General features: G+C 41.6%; 1 protein-coding gene across 4 annotated transcripts in view; it reads right to left on the bottom strand.

Moving 5' to 3' along the window:
* LOC119717858 (fibronectin type-III domain-containing protein 3a) overlaps nt 1-21,210 on the bottom strand; it is a 45,552-nt gene that overhangs the window by 23,420 nt on the left and 922 nt on the right. Inside the window, exons 1-4 of one of the 4 annotated variants that reach the window (XM_038184270.2) lie at nt 21,067-21,207; nt 17,441-17,544; nt 4,442-4,580; nt 385-460 (exon numbers count right to left, since the gene is read on the bottom strand). In XM_038184270.2, the coding sequence (XP_038040198.2) occupies nt 385-460; nt 4,442-4,537 (172 nt within the window). In that variant the 5' untranslated portion in view covers nt 4,538-4,580; nt 17,441-17,544; nt 21,067-21,207. Of the gene's footprint in view, nt 1-384; nt 461-4,441; nt 4,581-17,440; nt 17,545-21,066; nt 21,208-21,210 lie in introns of those variants that run through there. The other 3 variants (XM_038184271.2, XM_038184268.2, XM_038184269.2) reach the window with 3 other exon arrangements.

Below are 21,210 nucleotides of genomic sequence, written 5' to 3'. Positions count from 1 at the left end.
TGACCTCAAAGTGAGATCACACGGCACATATTACATTTGTTTAGAGAAGTCTGGATTAAATCTCACAAATTCATGTGTTAAGAGCCTAAGAAGGATCATTACAGGATCTTATCTATATCCTGTAGATATTAAATCATTAAAAGAGCTGTTGAAATGCCAACCTTTTAAGAGTTATTAGCAAGGTCTGCAGAGATGCAAGGAAGCCTGGCAATTTCTCAGTGCTGTCTTATTTGTGCTTTAAGTACAAACTGAAAAAATCTGATTTATTACATCATGGAACACATAAAAAACACATCTGACATTACAGAAAAATTCTAGTAGTAATTTTAAGACATTTGCAGAGAGTAAGAATATTTGTATTGGGTACTTCTGTGTTTCCTTTACCTTGAATACACTGAATGTGTCCATCTTCAGTTGTAATTGTAAATGTTTCACCTGGGTTTACCTGCACAAGAATAACCTGCAAAAAAGCAAAATATAGAGTAGCCGTTTTTTTGTTTATTCATTTTTTTTAATTTTAGAGATTAATTAGAGGAAAAATACAACCATTTTATTTATACCTACACGTTTGATTAGAATGAAAGAGGTTCTGGCAGCCTTAAGAGATTAAAAGGCAAACTGAGGAAGAATGAAATTTCCTCCCACTTTGATATAGATTACTACCTGCAGTGCTTCCATTGATACACCTGAAATAACCAAGTATTTATTTTCTCTATTTTCCACACTGCTGTATATTCTTCTTTCTGAATCAATAAATGACCTGTTCTTCACTTGGCTTTCTGAGTTTTGCCTATGAGAATACTTCAGTTCCAGACCTAAACTGGCAAAAATCAAGACTACGGGAAAAGAAAAAGCTGCTTTGTGCAAAAAGCAGCCACATTTTCTCATTGATGGCATATTGGTAGGTATTTTGACAACGTATTTCCTCATGTTATCAGCTAATTTAACAGAAGCATAAGGTCCTTTGGGAGTGAAGGAAGAGGGAATGAGTTGGTAAAGCAGATCATGCCGACCACCTCTGCTCTGCAGCTCCTGAAAGATCAGATGTGTTTTCTCCTATCTGTGTGATCCTGTAGCTAATGACACGCAACTCCCAGTGAGGGTCACCGAGTCAATTTGAACAAGAGCATATTCACTGTCACCCAAATCAGGGCGGACAGCTGCCAGAATGATTCCTCTGGCAGTCCAGATTACCAATTCACTTGTGCTGCACAGGGCAAACTATCGCCTCATTCTAGCACTAGCACAGAATTATAACATTTTGGCAACCATGCTTCAGTTTTACCGTAACATTGAGAACTTCACTACAAGAACTTTACAGTGAGATTCTACTATATGGCAGGTCTAATTCTTTAGTACAACAGGGGGGTTGGCCACGTAAGAACAGCAAAGTTACAGTCAAAATTCCACCCTGGTGATGGTGAGCACAAAAACATTCCATCTAAAAACTGCAATAAAAGACATTTGGAAATGTATTTTAGAACACCAAAGAACACCAACCCCACTCCAGTGAGTTCACAGTATGAGAAATAATTCTACTCTGGGTAGGTAGCTTGCTTCTGGACAAAAGTAGGACAGCAAATGCCCCTGAAATAGTCATTTAGCCAGCCAGTTATATTTATTATGGCTCCACAAGGAGGACAGAAGAAAGTAATATTTTTTAAAAAGCCATAATTGAAACACTGAAACATAAGCAGATCTGCAATTCAGTGTATTAGCAAATACGAAACTTTACTAAAATTCTAGAAGTAAAGAAAGTGATGCAATGTTACTTTTATTTTTTTTTTTAAGGAAACAAAACTGGCAATAAGGGGCTGGGAATTTGCCAGAGCACAAAGAAGAAGAAAAAACAAGGTCTGCATTAAAGTACAGCTGCTGGGGAAGGACACACTAGCAGCGGACAGGACTCCCCAGGCAGGTATTAAACCTCACAGCCAGTCTCATCTCCACAGACAGGAAAATTCAGAGGCAGGAAAGGAATCCTTTTAGAAATTCAGAGCCTCTGCACAGGTCAGAGCTTGGGAAGAAGTTCAGTGAACTGCAGTTCAGGAAGCTATTAGCTGAACTCAGTGAAAAGAATCACAAGTGGTGTAATCACAGGACTGCAGAGCAGCTCCGAGACTGGAATTTCAGGAATGCATGGGGGCAGTGTCTTGGAGGAATGACTCACCCTAATTAATGAAGCAAAAGCAGTTCCATCTACCTTCCATCAAGGAAAATTTCCAGGAAGCTCGAGTGTTTCGATAGCCGGCCTAAGCCAAGCTGGAGGCCAGACTAGTGCCAGCAGTCCCAGTAATGTCAACAGCCTCAGGTGTCCCACATACCCATTTCAGAACTAATGGGATCAACACAGTTTGAAAGCTCTTTCAAAGCACTGGTCAGGGTTTTGCTTTTAGCTGTTTTTCACTTCCACTGCTGAAGTTTTCTTTCAGAACAAGAAATCCTTCCAGAAAATTTCCAAGTTACTTACACTTCATGTGAAACGAAACTGATGAATTGGATGCTGCATCTGACTGCAGTGACTTGTGGAATGGCACAAATTTTATTTCTGAAGAGAAAAACACTGTGCAATACTTTGTAATTAGCCTGCCCTCTGTGGCTCTGGCAACAAATAATTAAAATTCTGCATTAATAAATTAATACTCTACTTGAAAGAGGGTTTGTGGCTCAGCAGTCTCTCCTCCACAAGAAAATGCAGCAAATGAGCAGCAAGCCTGTTTGTTAAGTGACAGAAGGATGGCAATATGATGTAGCTGTTTATATGCAGATGTGCTAGAATGAGACACGCTGGCACACTCAGTGAAATGACATTCCCACCCCTGAAGAGAGATGCACCTATGTTCAGTTGACAGACTTACTCATTACTTTCAAAGCAACTCAATTGTAAGTCTTGGAGACTCTCAGTTTTCAAGTCTACTCTTCAAATACCCTTTTCCTGTGCAGCCCCAAATTTTTATTTTATTTTTTTAAACTGCACCCAATTGCAAACGGCCTCCACTAGGTTCTCAAGACTTCACCGAGGGTCATTCTACACACTGATCTACACAAAGACATGCTGTACAAAAACAGCTATGGAGCCGGTCTCCAATTAGGCCTACTTGATCTATTTTCCTTGTGCAACATGGAACATTAGCTACTGAATAATCTCACAGCTGGTCAGTGTCTAAAATTTCACGTTGCTAATGCTAGAACTTCAGAACTAGTTTAGATATTTTATAGCTGTGCTTATTTCAAGACACAGTCATTACTGCCAGATACTTAAAGTTATATATTGATCAGAATAAAGCAATGGACAATTTTATCCCCTGCTTCAACAAGTTGATTGTTTAACTCCAGCTAAATAAAGCCTTAAAATTTATGTTTTCTTTTGTTGTTCCTGCCAACAAATAGACAGTCAGCTATTTAAACAAACAAACAAAACCCCCCTCTTCTCTCCTACAATGTTTGTAGCTGCTGGAGCTGGGGAAAGATGCTTCTTAAATCAAGACCCAGTGTTAAAACATCAGGATGTCTGCAATATTTCTGAACACACACTGAAAATCAACCTCCAAAAAAGGGGAAGACAACTCGGCACTTGTAGTACAAGGCAATTAACTTTTATCTCCAAGCAGTAAATTCACTTCAAGTTTACTAATAACTTGAACAAGCTTGTACTTCAGTCAAATAATTTTGCTTTCAATTTGTATTTCTACTCATAGCAGGTACTTTTGAAAGCTTGTGTCCAATAAAATTCTAAAGTTTCAGCGAAGTATACTCAGGTTTCACCGCTGCACTGTAATTATTAATGAAGGTTCTTAGTATCAGGAAACCAGAGGTCTTCTTTCCTCTCCTCTATATTTCCCTGCAACAGACTTCTCAGTTTAGAGCACTGCAGCCACTTTCTAATATTTATAACTTTACCTGAGCTTTAAGAAGAGCCTTCACAGCCTTAGTTTTATTAAATATGAAATCCAGATAATAGATTTTCCTTTATTCTTTTTATTTTTTAGTTTAATTTTAAAGCACTTCCATGTGTATAAAACATTCCTTTCAATTCAAAATCTTTTCATACATCCACTACAGTAGCGTTGAATGATTTTCTTCCTCTGCATAGTTAGCACTTCAAGTTTACTGCCAACATCAGTGCTGAGCACAATATGCTTTTCACAGAATCCTAGAATGGTTCGGGTCGGAAGGGACCTTAAAGACCATCCAGTTCCAACCCCCTGTGTGGGTAGGGGCACCTCCCACTAGATCAGGTTGCTCAAGGTCCCATCCCAACATGGCCTTGAACACTTCCAGGGAGGGGGCTACTTTGTAAATTCGTACCACAGTTGCTTTATTTTGCCTCTTCTTCTTTCAAGCATCAGTTTTCTACAGTGTGCTTGAATGTCAGCCTCCCTACCAACACCGCAGGCACAGTATGACATGAGCTGTATGGAAATGCAACAGATTTACTTGCCTGCTGTATGCTGTCCCCATTAACCATATGAGGTAGAAGCGGCACTTCGTTCAGTATGGGCGTAGCTTCCAGTGGAGGCGGCTGGTCGGCCATCATGTCTGAAAACCATTCATTGACAATCGCTCACGTTAACCACCTGCTAAAACAAAAGACAGTGCCAATATTAGATTTAAACCTTCCCCCTCTCCCGAATAATTGTCCTTTTCAAATACTGTGTTTAAGCAATGCGTATCTTTCTTCTAAAAACAAATTCTTTAAATACATATCATGCATAGCTCATTCAGCACTGCCACAAGTGATGAAATCAGCACATAGGTGACACAACTATACAACAGCATAGCTTACATTTACGGAGCACCTTATCCTTAAAATTTGGAGTTACAATTTCTAAACTGGTTACAACTCAAGGTTTAGGCCACATAATTCACATACTACACATACATTTCAGTCCCTGTGGTGATTAGAAAACCTGCAGTTTCTCCAATGTTGCAACATGCCATTAATACACAATTCTGACACGGTGAAAGCAAAGCTTAAGGTAACACAAGAGAGACTAGAGTACTTTGCACAAAAGTCTTTAAGTCATGGAGAAATGCAAATGGAAAAGTGCTGCACAGTTTTGGGCTTCTAGTGAATAAACCATAATTGTAATAAGGCAAAATATAATGCAAATGTTAATGAATTTTTGGTGTATAGTTAATTCAGCATCCATAAAAAGCACAAGATAACAGACTACAGGAAATGCTGACATTTCTTTCTTCCTCCCCATTACCTCCTATAACCCAGACAGAAGAACCAAAATGCATTTAGGATACTCCAATTGAATTAAAAAGCAAAACATATGAACAAAACGGAAAAACAACATCCCACCTGTGCACGAACCAAGCCAGTCTATGTACTACTGCTACGTCCTTGTTCAGTTCTCTATAGCCAGTATGGAAATGAAAGTATTTGGGAAAAAAAAAAAAGCCACAAAACTGATTAATTCTGTACTTGTGGTCTGTATCTTCAGCAGACTAGCAACAGTGGGAAAAATACAGCTGGACTTTCATAATTTCTGCTGGTGTTAACTCGTATTATCCAGAAAGGATCTGTGACAAAGGTGGCACTGCAAGATTTCCCCTGCATTAGCACTGCAAGGTAAAGAGGCTGGAAGCATGCAATAGCAAAACCACACTGCTTCTTGTTTGCAAGAGCATCTCAAAATAACTGATACAATCGCACAGCCACATAATAAAATACCCACCACTGCCAAGGAAGCTAGCTGAATTCTGCATACCAACTGCTTTCCGGGGCTGCTCCAGTAACACAATTTTAAGGGACCAAAGAGCCAGGTGCGAGGGCTAGACCTGACTTCCAAGGTTTAAATTTGTATCAGGTTTGTCCTAAATATACCTAACTACCTTAGCGTGTTATTTACTTCCTGAACAGAATAATCTTCTGCCTTATTTGCCAGATTTTGAATTACCACTGCCAAGGAAACAAGCTCATCTGACTGTATGCAACTATTTCACTTAAAAATATCTGTACAGTAACGCTGCCAGTCAGTATGCTAAAATTATGGCAGTAGTTTCTTCTTCTACAGCTCTTCTATTTTTAGAGGTTTATAGTTAAGCCTTAAGAGAAATTGCTTCCATAATAGGAATTCAGTATACACAAGCAGACTGAAAATACATTGTTTTATTTTATGTTAGATATATAAAATACATGCGCGTGTGCGCACGGTATCCATTTCCTTCATTTAAAAACCTCAAAGACGACAGAAATTAGCACTTAATGTAAAGGGGAAAACCCTTCATCAAAAAGCAACTAAACCTACATTCAGCTGTTGAGCTAACCAAAACAACCAGCTGTAGAAAGACGTGTTCTGAAAGGAGCCCCAGTGCCACCTGCAGCTTTAAATAACCCCGCTGCTCCTGCCCGTGTCTCCCACCTGGCTGGGTGCAGTTCTCGGGGGCTCTGCGTGCGCCGTCCAACACCCAGGTGCCTTTCAGCATCCCGGACTGCACAGGTAGCAGGCACATTTCACCTCCACACACACCCCTCCTGCTTGCTTCATGCTCTACCTTGGGATGTTTCACACCATGAACTTCCTCTTGAAGTCTTTCAAACAAGTGCTTTCATAGGGTTACCGACAGCCTCCAAAAACACTGAATACTATTTCACGGCAAGTAGTAATCTCCATATGTTAAGAGAAAATGGAAGTGCTAGCGTAAATGAAACCATTTCAATAACCCCTGGGCAGTTTCAGCTGACTCAGAAAGCCAACACTTTACAGCTGGGCTCAGATGGCTGCAAGTGACAGCACCCAAACAGCAAAGAGGCACAGCCCGCTGCACACCACTTTTTATTATCATTTTTTATTTGCAAAGCCCCTCAGTTTTTTTCTTGTTTTCTTTTCTTCTTTAAGAGCACAGCTTCATTACATTGAGAATACTGATAAAGGAGCAGCAAAACACAGGGCTGCTCTCAAAGGTACCACTTCTGCTGTTTAGAAGGAACGGGACTCAACCCCAGCATGTTTGACAGCTCAAACTTCTCGATGGAAACAAAGCACACCCAAGCGTGGTACCAACAGATTCACCTCCATTTCATTCAAGGAAGCAGGTGATATTGGGTAAAAGAGAATCCCTGAGAAGTTACTACCCAGCACAATTTCCTGAAAAACAACCCAAAGAAGTAGAAATGCATCTTGAAAAGCTGTTACCCGCACCTCCGCTACTGCTAGCCTAGGAGCAAGGCTCCGGCCCTGCTGTCTAGGAAGGGAGCATCCAAAGAAGGGCTGTGAAGCTGGTGAAGGGTCTGGAGGGGAAGATGTATGAGGACCAGCTGAAATCCCTGGGTTTGTTCAGCCCAGAGCAGAGAAGGCCGAGGGGAGGCCTCATGGTGGCCTGCAGCTCCCTCACAGGGAGCGAAGGGGCAGGCGCTGAGCTCTGGGAACAGCGACAGGACCCGAGGGGACGGCATGGAGCTGGGACAGGGGAGGGTCAGGATGGGGGTCAGGGAAAGGTTCTGCACCCAGAGGGTGGTTGGGCACTGGGACAGGCTGCCCAGGGCAGTGGGCACAGCGCTGAGCCTGCTAGAGCTCAAGAAGCGTTTGGCCAACGCTCTCAAACATAGGGTCTGATTTTTGGGTGGTGCTGTGTGGAGCCAGGAGTTGGACTCGATGGTCCCTGTTGGTCCCTTCCAACTCGGGATATTCAGTGACTAGCTCAGCCCCCTGACCCTTAGCACGAAAGAAGCAGCAGGGTCAGGAACGCTGCATGGCTGCTGCGAGAGGAGGGCAAGCCATGTAGGTGGAGGACAAGCAGCGCGTGGGCACAACAGCAGAGCTGAGAACCAAGAACTGATCTCCAGCCACAACTCCCCCGGTCAAAGTGTTACCAAATGAAGAGTCACAGTTCCCCTGAAGCTCTGCCCCTGCCCCAGGCATTCTCTGAACTCTTGGTTTTACCCAGAACCCAAGACAAGTCAGCTCGGGCAGCCAAACCCAGCTGGTGAGCTGTGGGTGGCCTGAAGAAGGAAGAACCGCCTGCAGGTAGAGCTGAACCCAAAACCACCTCAGGCCACCTCTCAGGGCTGGTCACTTCTACCTTGGTAAGACAGGCTCAGACAGCTATTTTCCAGGGTCTGTTCTTGGCCCTGAGACATTTTAAGTCTATCATCACTACCAGCTATCCACGTGGGCAGCGAGAAGAAAACAAACAGAAGCATCTGCGCTAAAACTGCAGTCAGTGCTAACAGGCAAAATCTAAAGTCATGGATTAAAAAACAAAAATCCCTTCTGGAAGTATCAGGGACTAGACAAATTTTGTCATTTTCCACATTTCAAAGAATACACTGATAGTGAATGGTTATGTAAGAATCAAGAGCAGAATTTGGAGATGCATCTTCTGGAGCTCTGTCACCCTGCCCTGGATGTTTTTTGAGTCAGCATGGAGCTAAACAAATTAATTTTTAGAAAGGTTATGTTTTGTAAGGGTACTTCTTGCCTGATTCATTTACTTACAGTGGTTTCTAGTATGCATCAGCTAAAGGTCATTCCCCACCCTTGTTTGGCCTGGAGGATGGATTAAAGCCCATACAGCACAACAGTCATTAAAAAGCAGCATCAGGACTAACCAGCTCAGAAACACCCCTCCAAGAGAGGTAGCTCAAGAAAAATACATTTAAAATGCTGAAATATTTTAATTTTACAAAGCTAATAGAATATCTATTAAAATTTAACATATAGCAGGGTGTACATTCAGCATCTTGCCTGAATTCATTCTGATGTCTCAGTTTGGAATACAACTAAGTGAAAAAATGATTATGTCATAGATATGATTATGTCAATATATAAATTGAATTTGCTTCACTAACCTGTAGTACTCATTGACACATAGTTAACTAAGTGTAATCAGTTTGTTACACTGAGGACTCACATTTGTTTCCGTATTAATTGGATTTTTGCTGGATCTCGCAGCCAGAGTTGCAGATGATGGCTCTGTGTCAAGGTGGAAGCTGGTGACAAGTGGTGGCCCTCTGGGCTCTTGGGAGGTGTTTTGCCCGTGGCAGGGGGTGGCACTGGGTGGGCTTTGAGGTCCCTTCCAACTCCCTGACATTCTGTGATCCTAAAATGAATGTTACTTTGTTCTAATACCTACAAATTTGATCAGACTTCCAGGAATATTAGCTCATATGAAAGTCTTGAAAGATGGATTTCAAATTACTTAATGCTAACAGACTTTAAAAGTAATGGTTTGCTATATCTGGGTATGACAAAGTAGGATATTAAGGCTTTTTAAACCAAATAAAACCAGCTCATATTTTAGAAGTAAACTCTGAGAAGCTCTGAGTAATCCAACACCGTTAATGTAATATGGTTAATCATGTTAACCATATTAAAAAAAAACGCAGTATTTTCCACTGACAGCCTCACACTACAAAGGCTTCTAAGAAAAACAGAAAATCTTAATGACTAGCCTTCCAGAAAACAATTACAGTATACAGCGGCTGTGCCTGACCTCACTTCCTGACATAGTAAAAACGCAGAGGCTCTGCAGGACTGAAACATCGGCCTTCCCTTTTCTCCAGCCCAAATTCTTCTCCACCAGTGCTGCAGTCATCCTGGAGCCCGTCCAGCTGCTGAGGATCCGCGCTGAACTCAGCGTTCATTGATTCCTGCCTACTCCCATCTGAAGTCACCGCCTCCGTGATAAAGCAGGGCCTTTATTTGCATAAAAATAACTCTTGTGCTCGCCACACAGCCAAAGCACAGGTAGCTAACTGGGCTTTAGGATGTGAGATTTGTACCTTAAGCCTGGGAAACATCAGGGATTTTCATGAGACATTTTGAAAATGAGATCTCAAATAGTTTCCATCAGAACGTGAAAGAAACGTGCAATGTCAGTACAGCGGGGTAGCTAATAACAAAAGTTATGTATGCAGGGGTGGCAATTAACAAAAGCTTACTAAACCCAACAGAAATAATGCTTACTGCGTATTAGGAAATTTTGCAAAAATTACAAAAGCTCGTTTAGCCATTTGTCAACGTGCAGCTTGGAAAGAGGTGCCACCTTCAACTCTCACCAGAAAACTTCCCAACTGGAACAGCAAGTGGAAACATTTCCCTCTGCAAAGGCTCCACTTCCATCTCAGCACGAATTTTGGAGCAGATACCAGGAAACACCAACAGCACATCAACAATTTTACAGTTGTTTTTTTTTTTTTTTTAAGCAGTAACAATGAATTTGCAGTTATTATGTACAGGGTTCATAAAAACAAAGAAAAGGTTGGGTATTTATTGTTTTTTATAACATTGCACAAAAGAAAAACTTCACATATTGAAAAATATTTTTATTGGCATTATATCCTTAAATCACACTCACAGAATGAGGTTTATTGTGCAAATGTGTAGCAGTGTTATATACTTAGCAAGTTTTAGAAATCCCGTTATTTCATGTTAAAATGTTATCCTAGTATTTTAAAAATTTCTTTCCAGAAAGGCCTCGTACATACACTAATGTACACAAAATGCAGAAAGAGAACACTGTGGGAAGAAATGGGTCAGCTTCATTCCGCTTTGCGGAGAAGAAACTGAACAGATTTAATAAACAGTAGGAAAGCTTCTAAGCCCACACATAAAGTATCACAAAGACTGTATTTTTATCATAGCAAGTGGTGGATTTAATATGAGAAAGTTTCCTATTTCAAGGACCTTATTAATTAAATGGAGCTTTTTTTTTTAATACAGTAGGCCTGAAGTAGAACAATGTAGCTGAGACCAAAGAGGAAGTCTGACAGTCAGCAAGAAATTTAGCTCAGACTTCCTGATTTCTAGGTTCGCTGCCTTATGCAACCTCCTGGTCTGAGCAAAAGTTTGTGTTATTGCAGGAAGTCAACTACTATTATATTGCTATTTATTTAAAACACTACTGTATCAAACCCCAAACCCTTAATTATACTTTTATGTATTAATTATTAATTATTGTTCTATATCTGTTTATTATACTATGTTACATAATGTGTATTATTTTCTCTAAGTAGGGGAAAAATCCTCTTTTCAAGCAACGTATTTTGTTACTTTTACATTTGGAAAATATAGAACCAGATCTGTGTTCATGCCCTCTGATACAAAGCCAATGCTGAGATGCGTCCATGCCTCACACTGCCAAATCTTGCAAACTGAGAGTTCTGGAGGTTTTAAATACTCTCCAACCTGTCAGGTAAAGTTTGCATCAACGATCTCCAAAAGTTGTTAAAAAGAACAAAATACACAAACAAACAAAGTCCCCAACCTCAGGCGAAGGAATAACCTCGTCAGAAAGATCAAACCTGATTTATGAATTGTAAAAACCACCCCTCCAGATCTGAAATGCATGCCCCATGCAAATTTGAGGTAGGAAACATTTAGGGAAAAAAAAAAAAAAAAAAAAAGATACAAGCTACCTTCTCCCACCCAAGTTTTTCAAATAAACAGTACTAACAAGGTGTTTAAGATATCATCCCGATCCCAAAATAGTTCTCCTCTGCCACAGGACCACACATGAGACGTTCTAGGTGGATCAGTTTACTTTCAGCAAGATTAAGGGAGTGAGAGACCTAACAGAATCAGGCTTAACAGAAGCTCAGTTACAATTTTAGCTCTGAAGAGACCACCATCGCTCCAGAACAGTCATCTGTTCACAACTAAATATATGTTTTGATTAAAATGTTGGAAATAATTTATAACGACACCCCAGTGAATTTGTCTGCACCATCCTGCGTGAAGTCTGGCTCCCGTCCAGGAGGGCACCACAACTTTGATACTGAAAACGCTCTTCATGACTTACCCTACAGACGTGCTCAGTCAAACATTGTAAATACTCAAGGCAGGGAAAAAACCATGTAATTTTGCCCTAGGTAAGGCTGTTTTGTTGTAGAACAGTAAGAACCCCAACAAAACACCCACCCAGCTCCACCGTATGTGGTTTCAGCACGCTGCATCGAATGTTTTCTTCTAGAAAGCCTTTTCAAATCTTTTTCTACGTTGATAGCGACATCACCTGAACTGCTGCAGATGCCGTGGTGGGGAACTACTTGCTTTACGTGTGGAAAGAGATGCGAATCCCCGAGCCTCAGCATTTCACTGCCCTCACCCAAGAAGCGTTTCTGCTTGGGATCGCATCCAAAGTGACAACTGCAAAAATTGCACTGCTGGAAAGCTTTCAAAGGCAGGGCAGGGACTGCCTGAAGAGGCCACGGATACGTAGAGGTAACTCTACAGAGACCCTGTGTTTTCCAGGAAGTTTCGCTGTTCCTTAAATGCTTATTCCCAAGCAGTGCTAATAGTTTCCATGGTAAAATACAGAAGTGACTATAAACCATGCACCAGCCCGGCTAGTCCTCCAGCCCTCTGAAGCCATCTGAGGATCAATACACAAGTCCAGTTGCCAGAAGGACCTCGAGCAGCATCCTAAAAGCTGCAGTAAGCTGGCTGGTTTCTGCAACCACTGGCAAAAAGGACCCACAGAAGGGGGAAGCCCGAGGTGTAAATGCTCTGTATGAGAGCAGGGGAGAAAAGGCAATCAGCAAATTAGGGGATGCTTTTTTTTTTTTTTTGCTAAGGATGATTAAGTTCAGTATTAATGCCCCCCTCTCAGGGTACTCTAAGACCTGGCTGCCCATAGGAATTATCACTGAAGGAATATTAAGATCGAGATGAGCAGTCCTCGTGTCACAGCCACCAAAAAAAACCCTCCCTAAAACCAGAGAACCAGCAGATACAGCAGACCAAGACACGTGGGAACTCTGCCACGAGTGACAGGATCAGTTTTCATCCTCCCTTAACAATCCGGATCAGGTTCCTGATGCAACAGTGCCAGGAAAGCAATAAAAAAAATTGCTTCCCTCCACCCTCTAATAAAAACTATACAACCAGCTGCCCTTAGCACTTACAGACTGCTTTGTAGTCATGCCTGAAGATTTCAGAGCTCCCTGTTCCATGGAGAAAAGGAGGCAAAAGCACCTGAATGGCAGCGCTCACCCTACAGGGCCTCAGCCCCGTCTGTGTGCAGAGCCCTGCGCTGCTCTCCAGCAGACAAACCCCACCATTAGGAGCTGCCACCCCAGGAGAAAGTACCTGCCAACACCCCCTGTGCATTAGATTTGACTTGATTTAACTGTAATTTAACAGTGTGCTCATTGATCACGCTATAATTTTCCCAATTATTGATTTTTGAGGCCTATCGAGTTTGTGTTTACAGTTTCTATGCGGCAAACACCGCGCTGCTTTTAGGTCTTTTCCTTTACTGTTTTAGCTGGTTTACATTTTCTATCTTATCGCCAGCAAAGCAGGCTCATATCCTAAACGCTTTTGTGCTGCTTCCGAAATGCCCAGCCCTGTCAAACGAAAGCCAGGAGTTCCTGAAAGGTCCCGCTCCTGCTCCCAGAAGCGCTCAAGGACAGAGCCCTTAAAACGTTTCATTCTTATTTCAACTTACAGAAAGGACCGGGATTCAGGTATTTTTCAGCTGTATTGGTGTAGTTAAAGAAACAAACAAGTCAGAAGCAAGACTGACTGCTTCTTTCCACTGGCCGGGAAGATGAGATGTTCTGGCATACGCCAAGCTGCTCGCTTTAACACCCCGAAGCTGAACAAAGCCTGACATTTCCAGGCTTATACAAAAAAGCCTCGAATAGCTGCAACGTAATAACATAATTTTCTAAATGTGACACCGTGTCCCCTCAATTTCAAAACATTGTTCAGGTTGTTCGGGCCTTGATGCAAACCAGTTTGTTTACCCATTAACAACCCACGACTGAAACGCTACACCCAAATGTCTGACTAAATGGCCAAAGAGGTAGGGAAGCAGCACACATCATGGTCCACTGAAAAACAGATGCACGAGCCAGGAAAACTTCTGATCAGAGTCACAAGAAGTAGAGCATGTCTTCGAAACGAAAATTTGATTTAAAAAAGAAAGAAACATGAGAAAAGAAAACCCCACAAAGAGAACAGAAGTAATGACAGCATCCTTACAGGACTCGTGGTGCAGTCATAATGTTACCAGTGGTAAAGAACAGCTGGAAAATGAATAGGGCACTTCTCCGAAAAAAAAAAAATACACACAGCTGTAGAAAGGCAACAATACACTCTTAAAAGCACAGGCCCTATTATGTACCTGAAAATAGGAGGAACTCTTCCACACCTTGGTGATAAGCAGTAAGAGCCACGGAGAAACCACCAGTCCCCCCCCAGGTAGCTGTGTTTACAGCTTTAAGTAACTGCAGAACTGAACAGATGAAGCAAAATGTTTAAAATGGTGCCAAGATTTACAAGATGGGAAATGCAAGTTTCTACAGGAGCTGCATATGCTCTGAGATTCTGAAATTCAGGTTATGTATCTGGATAACCAAGCACGATTCTTCCTCGTGGGACAGATTTGGTCTTGAGGTGGAACATGAAGTTGAATCCTTTTTTACAGAAACTTTCTCCCCTTCAAAAGAAACATATTTACCAATCTCTTTCATTTTCATGGAAAAAACTGTTGTTTCAAAGAGCAGAAAAAAAACAAAGCTATAGCCATTGTAGGTACAGACAGCTCTGCCACAAGAGGAACAGAAATATCGCACAGCACCTTGCTCACCTGAGCCTCCTCTGTTCAGGGAGGAATCCCTAGCTCACAGCAAGGAATAAATACCCAGGTACTTCTAAATGCTTTTCTTTAATCTGCAAACGAGATCTGGCAGAGGACCAGCTAGCAAAGCGCACCCTGAGCACGGCTGACCTACTTGGTCCCATACAACAGATTCCCAGACATCAAACACGCCACGCCGTGCTGCATGCAGCCAGGGAAGTCAGCGTCCCGAGCCAACGAAACCTCCTGCGGTTACAGCACCAAAGCTCAGGCCCTTCCAGTGCCTGATCCATGCAATGCCCCTCCTGAACGAACCTACAGAGCACTATGGGATGGCAGACACACAGAGTTGTTATGGCCGGCGCGATACAAACACAATCCAAACCTTGAACTTTTTTTAACTCGACTGAGAGGAAGCAATCATTCAGATTATTAAAAACAACAGCAACAACCCCATTTCCAGGAAAGGCTCTCTACCATGAGACTGCTCGGATCGGTCAGCTGCTGTCTAATGCAAGAGAACTGAAATCAGGACTTCTTGAGACTAACACAAGCAGGTTTCCGTAGGCACTAAGGACAGCACGGGGTAGTTTTCCACTAGCTCTGCTTCAATCTGCTTCTGGGAATCAGAAATGTTCCTGATGCAACTTATCGATGGATTGATACAAACAAACTTACAAACAAGTTTTTTACGTGTAAGAGCTCTTACAAAATACATCTTCAAGAACAATGATGCAGTGAAAACAAAGCATTGTTACAGCTTTAAGATTATGCAACCTTCAAGCAAGGAAAACTTATTTTGATACACAAACTGAAGACCTACTTGCACAACATGAGAAGAGGTTCAGGATGTAATGCTTTAGCTGCCCAGCAGATCAAATTAGCCTAGTTAAAACAGATTATACTTAAACCAAGGGCTAAAAACACACCAATAAATTACTTAAATTACCAGATCTGAGCAGTCTCATGGTAACAGAATATGTGCATTTTTTTAAGCTCAGAGAAAATGCAAGGCAAAACGCGAGTATGAGATCACACACCAGTCTTAAGCAACATTTCACCCAGCATTCATGACAGGCCAGGAGCATGCATAAAGTGATCTAACAGTTCACCTCTTGCATGGTAATACACTAAAATCATCTGCTTCTGTACCTGGATTTATTGGTAAATCAGTTGAACTGCAGTAAGTTTGGAGGTGCAATCAAATATGATTTTTTTATATAAATATTTGCAAATCCATGCAAGTATTAAAAGGCTGCCTTTATTCCTGCAGCTAACTGTAGTATGATCATCCTAAATGAAGTTGTATATTAAGGGCACAGGACACCGCCCCTCATCTGGAAGACTAAGACCCCACAAAGCAGAACTGAGAGCAACTGATCCCCATTAAAGCTGTATCAGTGTTGAAGATATTTACCAGAAGATTTTAAACAGTTGAGAAAAACGCTTATAAATTGAGATGAAGCATGTATTTCGTTGGTTAGACTGTTTTCTCCCAAAATATGCATTCAACTCCAGAAGATTATAAGGTAATATTAAAAAAAAGTGACCATGTTATTTTATCACATCTTGTGAAAAAATTCCATTTGCTCACAAGGCACGTAACTTTTCGCCAAAGATGTGTTTTGTATTTAATGATGCATTTGCTATCACGTTCTATTCTACATTGATTTCATGCAACACAAAAATGCAATTTCACCCTGTTGTAAGCTATATGGCAGCCAACATCACAAACCCAATCAAAAGCTTTTCGAAGGATAGGGCTAATTAATGACTACATGATGGTTGTGCAGTATGGATGGACAGACATGCTGACAAGTATTAACAAATACTCTCTTCTAATTCGCAAATAGCTAGTGATATGTGAATTCATATCCATGACTTAAAGATCAGACCTTCACCCTTCCAACAGGCACTTCATGGATTATAAGCAGAAGTTCCTTTTAGAAAAACGTGATCGTGGCCTTTAGGATTATGGCCTTCAGGACATACTTAAATTCTTCACAAAATTAAAAAACTACTTTGCATCTTTACATTAAAAAGGTGAATTTTTTCAACCCATAAGTATTTTGTACTGGAGCTGCTTACTCTCTTTCCATGTAAAATATATTGTTTAGCCAACAGTTTCTAAAACTTTTCTTTAAAAAAAAAAAAAAAAAAAAAAAAGCCAAAAGTAAAGACAGCAATTGGTATGGTTTAGTAGGGGCCTTACTGTTTTGTATGACACAATATAATTCACAGGAACCTTCATTCAAAAAATAAGCAAGTTGTAGAGTTCTTGGTCTCAAGAAAAAAACATGCACATCATACTGATGGCAGTTTTTTTTTTTTTAACAGACATCAATTCCATGACTTGATCTATTCCATGAGCAAAGAGCTCAACTTCACGAGCTCCCACTAAACTCAATGTATCTAAGTAATGCCATCCAGTTGGTCACTTATCAGTAAGCAACCATTCATTTGAACTGTTTTCTATACAGGAAATGCCTTTTGCTAAAAACAGAATTTACTTTCTTTATACAAAAGCCAATTATGCAAGTCTCATTAAGACAAAAATTCCATCTGGGGGAAGGAGTGTGAGATTAATGCCAAAATAAAGATAAGGTTGCTACATTATAAAATCAATAATGCTTATGTGGAAATAACAAGTCTCTTCTTACCTCAAGAACTCTATCAGCTCTTCCTTCCCTAACTCATTTTTTCTTTGATAATGTTACCCAGTAATTAAAAAAGAAAAAAAAAGAGAGGGGACCAAAGAAGGAAAAAAAAAAAAAAGAGTTCTAAGCCTCTAGGCCTAAAAGTCCATCCAATACTTGTACATTGCTTCACCTTAAAATGACTTACAGAAAAAAAAAAAGCCTCATAAAATCTGGGAGAATAATAAATGATGTCTAATTACCGTTGTCACTCTCCTGACTTGAAATTGCTCCTGCTGATGAATGGTACACGGTCAGTGCCTGCTGTAGTATGAGCAAGGTGCTGTACTGTCCTTCAGTCTTCTTTCTGTAGACAAGAAAAAATGTAATAGTAATTCTCTTTTTAGTGACTGGCAAGCACAAAGTCTTAGGGAGAGAAAAGAAAACTATGCAGAAAACAACTTAAGATTGAACAAAAGAGCAGAAGCTATCAGAGAACAGCCAGTGATCAACTCCACTATATTCTGCAAATAAAACTCAAGGAAGACTCTGCTGTGAATGACTCAAAAGACCTTTCACAGCCTTTCTGTGTACAGAATGCAAAATCTGACAACTGTGTAAACATATTGCACATACATTTAATGCCATATTGGCCAAAGACACTCCACTGCTTACGCTATGATCTAATCCGTGAGAAGGAACTTGAACGTGATGATGATGGTTCCCTCATGAAGCGCATCCTGTGGCCAGTGAGTGTATTTACCGAGCTGTCTGCTCAGTGCTCTGTTCCTCTACATGACAATAATGTGTGTGTGTGGGGAATCAATTTCCAAACAGTATGCAAAGGTGTCCAAATTGAAATTACCAGGAGCATATTTACCCTCTGCTAGGGTACACTGAAAACAGATTAATTGTACAATCCAGAAAACATGGCCAGAGTTTACTGTTACAGGGCAGCACGGCTTTATTCTAGGATCTGTTCCACTACAGATGTGCCACCACGAGCAGGTAACAGATGGCTTCAGCAGTCAAAGCCATTCAGGATTTTACATTTAATGGTGTAAAAATCATCACCTCTCTTGTGGTGCCGGGTTGAGTACCAAACTCCAGTTCCTAAACCGTTTGCACACTGAGGAACACGAATTGCACCGCTTTGGGTCTCCAAACTTAACAAGTCTGACAAATATTTGTTGATTTACGGTATGTTTTTTTCTAAAGCTATGGCACAGGCCTGTACATCCTGCAGCTTTACTTGACCACGGTAAGAAATCAGCGCCCCTGGAGCTTGCTGAGGTAGTTTAGACTACGCTGGCTAACTTTGCACCAAGCCAGCCACGGCTCCCGCAGCTCCCTCCTGCAAACACAGCAGATCCATTGTTGCTCCCTCCAGAAAGGTGATACCGTCGCGAAGCCACAGATGTTGCCCAAGTCGCAGCCTCAGCGTGTCCTCCTGAACTACTTTTAACGAGACATGGACAAAAAGATAGAAAGCATCAGGCCCCGGTGCTGGAAAGTGAATCCTGCGCAAACGGAGGCATTTTTGCACATCAATCAAGATACTCGGAACAATAGCAGATTTACATTAAGATTGAAACGGGCTAAGGGCGCTGAGCCAGTGGTCTGTCTTTGCTGGTCAATACACAGAAAGGATTGTGTTAGCACCACTGAAAGAATAAATTATCGCTGCTTTTACAATAAGCTCTTCAAGAATGCAATAAAGGGTTCAGTGTGTGCTCCTCACTCAGGAATCCAAAACTTTTCAGTTAAGGTCTGGCTTGCAGCAAAGATAACAGCTGAAAACTAACCATCTTGACCTTGGTAAGCTTCATGACAACTTGCTAAAAACAGGTGAAAAAATGAAAAGGTTACTTCTCTGATATTCACCAGCCTTGAAACTGGAGCAGCGAGCAACCACAATTTTGAATACCAATAGTTCGGGCTGGATCATTTTGAGACGTACCAAAGTTAGAAGTGAGAAATACTATTTTTTACCTCCAGCCTCCTGACCGTTGCAGTACGGCTAACGGTGGGGTTTTCTCATCTGCTTTCAGAGGTAAATTTAAAATTCTTCTCCGTCCGTATAAAATGATGACAGGCAAAGAAGACAATATATAACTAGGGAAGGCATTCTGACAGCACTCCGCATCAAAGTCGTGAAATATCGCAGGAATGCCTTCCCAGCTGTATATTTTCTTAAAAGCCACAAGCGTACTTCTACGGTTTGACGAAAAGTCTTCAAAGCTGGCGAAATGGCAGGTCATCAAATAAAAGCACTGGCTTCAGTCTTCCAACCTTGAACGCGTATTTAAATTTGCATGAAGTTCATCCAAAGGGATTCCAAAACATTTTTAATAGCGGGTGTACAAATGGGTCTGCAAATACCCACGCAGCCCCAGCGTACCAGACTCTGGGGGGTGCCAAGGGCAGGCACTCTCTCGAGCACAGCACTAGAATTTGTACTGTCTGCACAGCAAACACCAAATCCTGTTTTTTAAGGACCCACCAGACCTTTTCTAAAAATAAATCTAAAAGATGAAAGAGCGCTGGTATGGGTGTGACAGCCCACACTGTCAACATGATGCAAATACTAGCCTCCGAAAAACACCCAAACAAAAGACCGTTAAAAGTGTTATATAGAGCATTTATATTCAGCTTTGTTGCAAATTTGGTTTCTGTACAACATCAAAGAAAGATGCAGTTTGTGATCAAGGGCTGTGGCAGGAAACAGATTTGTGTAGGCAAAGTTATCTCTATTCTCTCTGAAGGTGAGCACGCCAGGAATTACGGTTTTAAACCATTCTAGCATTCGATTCTTCAAAACTGTTGGCAACTACAACACTCCAGTGAAATCAACTAGGGAACTTTACAAACAAAAGTAAGCGATCCTTACATAATGGGAATGAAAACAGCTCCCAGGATGTATCTGTGCAGATATGGAACCTGAGAAGCTGAAATTAAGCAGCACTCTGACAACGAAATGGAATAATTACAGTTAAGGCCAAGTTTTTCAGCAGCACCGAGCCTACAAGTGAACGAACGACTTGTAATAGCTTGCTCCAGGAGACGTCTAAGACAGTCAACACAAGCTCTGTTTATTCAGGGACTGCTGCGTTAAAAATCACAAGCTCTGATCCAACCAACGGCAGATTGCTTTCAACTCAGCTGTACGGACTGAGATTTGATTCTAGCTAACAATAAATTATTCCCAGACAACAACAGCATTCCAAGACTTTCAGGGATTTGGAACACGGTGAGGTACCAAGACCTAAAGGAGAGGACGGCGTAATAGCTGGCTGGTTTTCAGCATGCACGATTACACACAGTCCTGAGAGGTCAACATCTCTCCTATTCTACCGCCTTAGCCTTTTTCACATACAAGTTACATAAAACAGGAAAATGGAATGCAAGTGTGGGAAGCCACCTGGATTTTGCTTTTTGCTCACAAAGATACCGTGCAAGACACAGAGTACTCCCTTCCATGCTGGGTATTAACTCTAAGGACAATTTACTGGCTTAAAGCACAGAGAGGATGCTTCCTTGGTTAAAATACCAATCTGAGTCTCAGGAAATCTAGATTCAATTCCCTGCCTCACCACATACTTCCTGTGTGACCTTGGGCCATAAATATTCCTGTGCCTCAGTCTTTCCATCTGTGACCGAGATAGTCTTTCCCTATCGGACCAGGTTTTGTAGCGATAAATACATCAAAGATGCAGCAGGAATCGCAGGCGACAGGCGCGTGGCCATCGGCACGCCAGCAGGCACCGTGTCCGTGCTCACAATTCGGCACCAGGTGAAGCACGGGATGACAGACAACACTAAAGACCTCACCGCCACGGGACAGATGAGAGATAAATTATTCCAGGAATCAACAGAAACTGCAACTTACGGTAGCTGGGGCTGCAGAAGCACCTACGGAAAAGCCCCCATCGCTCCAACGCGAGGGCTGAGCAGCAAGGTTCAAACCCCAGGCGCAAAAGCGAGGGAATAGCTGGGGAAGGACGCAGATCCACCTGCCAGCGAGGCGTCGGGG

This window comes from Anas platyrhynchos, chromosome 10 (assembly GCF_047663525.1).
Source record: "Anas platyrhynchos isolate ZD024472 breed Pekin duck chromosome 10, IASCAAS_PekinDuck_T2T, whole genome shotgun sequence".
Classification (NCBI taxonomy): Eukaryota; Metazoa; Chordata; class Aves; order Anseriformes; family Anatidae; genus Anas; species Anas platyrhynchos.
This window is presented reverse-complemented; position numbering and strand designations above follow the sequence as displayed.